General features: G+C 26.0%; 1 protein-coding gene across 1 annotated transcript; it reads left to right on the top strand.

Moving 5' to 3' along the window:
• Positions 1-152: 152 nt before the first annotated feature.
• LOC105451557 lies at positions 153-1,467 on the top strand. The gene is made up of 3 exons (XM_011692078.1): positions 153-318; positions 425-575; positions 671-1,467. The coding sequence occupies exons 1-3, from the start codon at positions 161-163 to the stop codon at positions 962-964; spliced, it is 603 nt and encodes a 200-aa protein (XP_011690380.1). The 5' UTR covers positions 153-160; the 3' UTR covers positions 965-1,467.
• Positions 1,468-1,707: the final 240 nt, after the last annotated feature.

Below are 1,707 nucleotides of genomic sequence, written 5' to 3'. Positions count from 1 at the left end.
CCTCTGACGTTTCGACCCTAAATCTAGGATATTTTTTTAGCTAATATAGGATTGTGAAAAAAATGATTATTTTTTTATGCTCTCTTGTGCTAAAGAATATTATTAACTTTATAAATTATATTTTATTTATAATAATCTAAATTTTTATGTGTAGATCAACATGAGCGTACCTATGGATATTCTTCTCAAAAGAGCGACAAACTATATAAAGCAAAACAAAAAATCTATAATTGAAATTCCTATTTTAACGGAAAAATACGACATAGGACTTGGAATCATATGTTATTTCAAAGTGTATAATACATATAGAGCCGTCGAGTAAGCACTGTTATTTAATATACATAATACAATCCAGAAAATTAATGTATATTTTTTGTACAATAATATTGAATAAACTACTTTAGCAAGATAATTAACTTTTTAGAGATACTTCGACTCTGAGAAGAACGGAATGGAACGGAATGGATGTAATTACATGTAACAAAACATGTAATATATGTAACAAAAGACAAATATATATCATAAAAGCTGGCTTTAGACTTCCTATAGCTGAACTTAAGTATAATTACTACGAGGTAAATTCATAGATTATTAGATATTAACGATTACAAAATATTAAGCATAAAAACGTTCAACTCTTTTCAAAATTAATACTTGTCTTAATATATAGCTTACAGGTGGTTTAATCACAATCGATGGTGATGTACTTGTAACTGTTGATGCATTAGGATTAGAAACAGTGATAGAACTATTAATGATTAATGATACAATGCACGCATGCAGGGTACGATACGTCCAAGTGATGGAATTTGGCAAAATCAACATAGAAATGACTGGTTTAGGATCACTCGGTAGTTTCATTTCCGACCTAATAACTCAGAAGATTTCAGAGTGGCGAGAGCAAATTATTGAAAAAATTGAAGTATATGCCAGGGATATTATTGAAGAACAATTAAACAATTAAAATGAATTTTTTTGTATAAAGTAATGATGTTTGAAATATTTTCTTGAATTATAATTACACATCTTGTAAATTAACACAATATTTGATTCAAATCTTTAATCCTTCAAATGCTTATCACATGGATTTGAAAAAAGGCACATATATAGTACACGAATTTAAAGTATAATATTACATGTATGTACTCTCACTTTTTCAATATAAATCATCATTATGCCAAGAATTAAAAAAAATATCGATGTCCTTTATAAATATAAATAATGACTTTTATTATATGATATAGCAAAGTTAATAGTAACTATGTAATAAACCAAGAATTTCTTGTAACTAAAAATTTTATTATTTTCAAATATCATTTTATGTAGCATATAGCAATGTACATTTGTCTGTATAATATTTAGAAAATGTCTATATAAAAATCTATTTAAAAATACATTTGTTATACATTAAATTGTTATTGCGAAAGCTCGCATTTCAAGCTCTAATAAATCTAATATAAGCTGTCACCTTGTTTTCCTTTATCTTTATCATCTTCCTTTTTAATTTTAACATCTTCAGTTTTAATTTTAACATCTTCACCATTTTTGCTTTTAATGTTACATTTTAATTTGTTAACATTAGGAATTTATTTTTCTTATTAAGGTGGTTCTTTAGTAAATCGAGTTACGACAGAAATGTCTAATTTTTTTATATAATGAAGTTGAAGTGCCGAATTTGACGTGTGCAAAATTCTAGGGTAAGTTAAT

The sequence above is a fragment of the Wasmannia auropunctata genome, unplaced genomic scaffold (genome assembly GCF_000956235.1).
Source record: "Wasmannia auropunctata unplaced genomic scaffold, wasmannia.A_1.0 LD336050.1, whole genome shotgun sequence".
Taxonomy (NCBI): Eukaryota; Metazoa; Arthropoda; class Insecta; order Hymenoptera; family Formicidae; genus Wasmannia; species Wasmannia auropunctata.
This window is presented reverse-complemented; position numbering and strand designations above follow the sequence as displayed.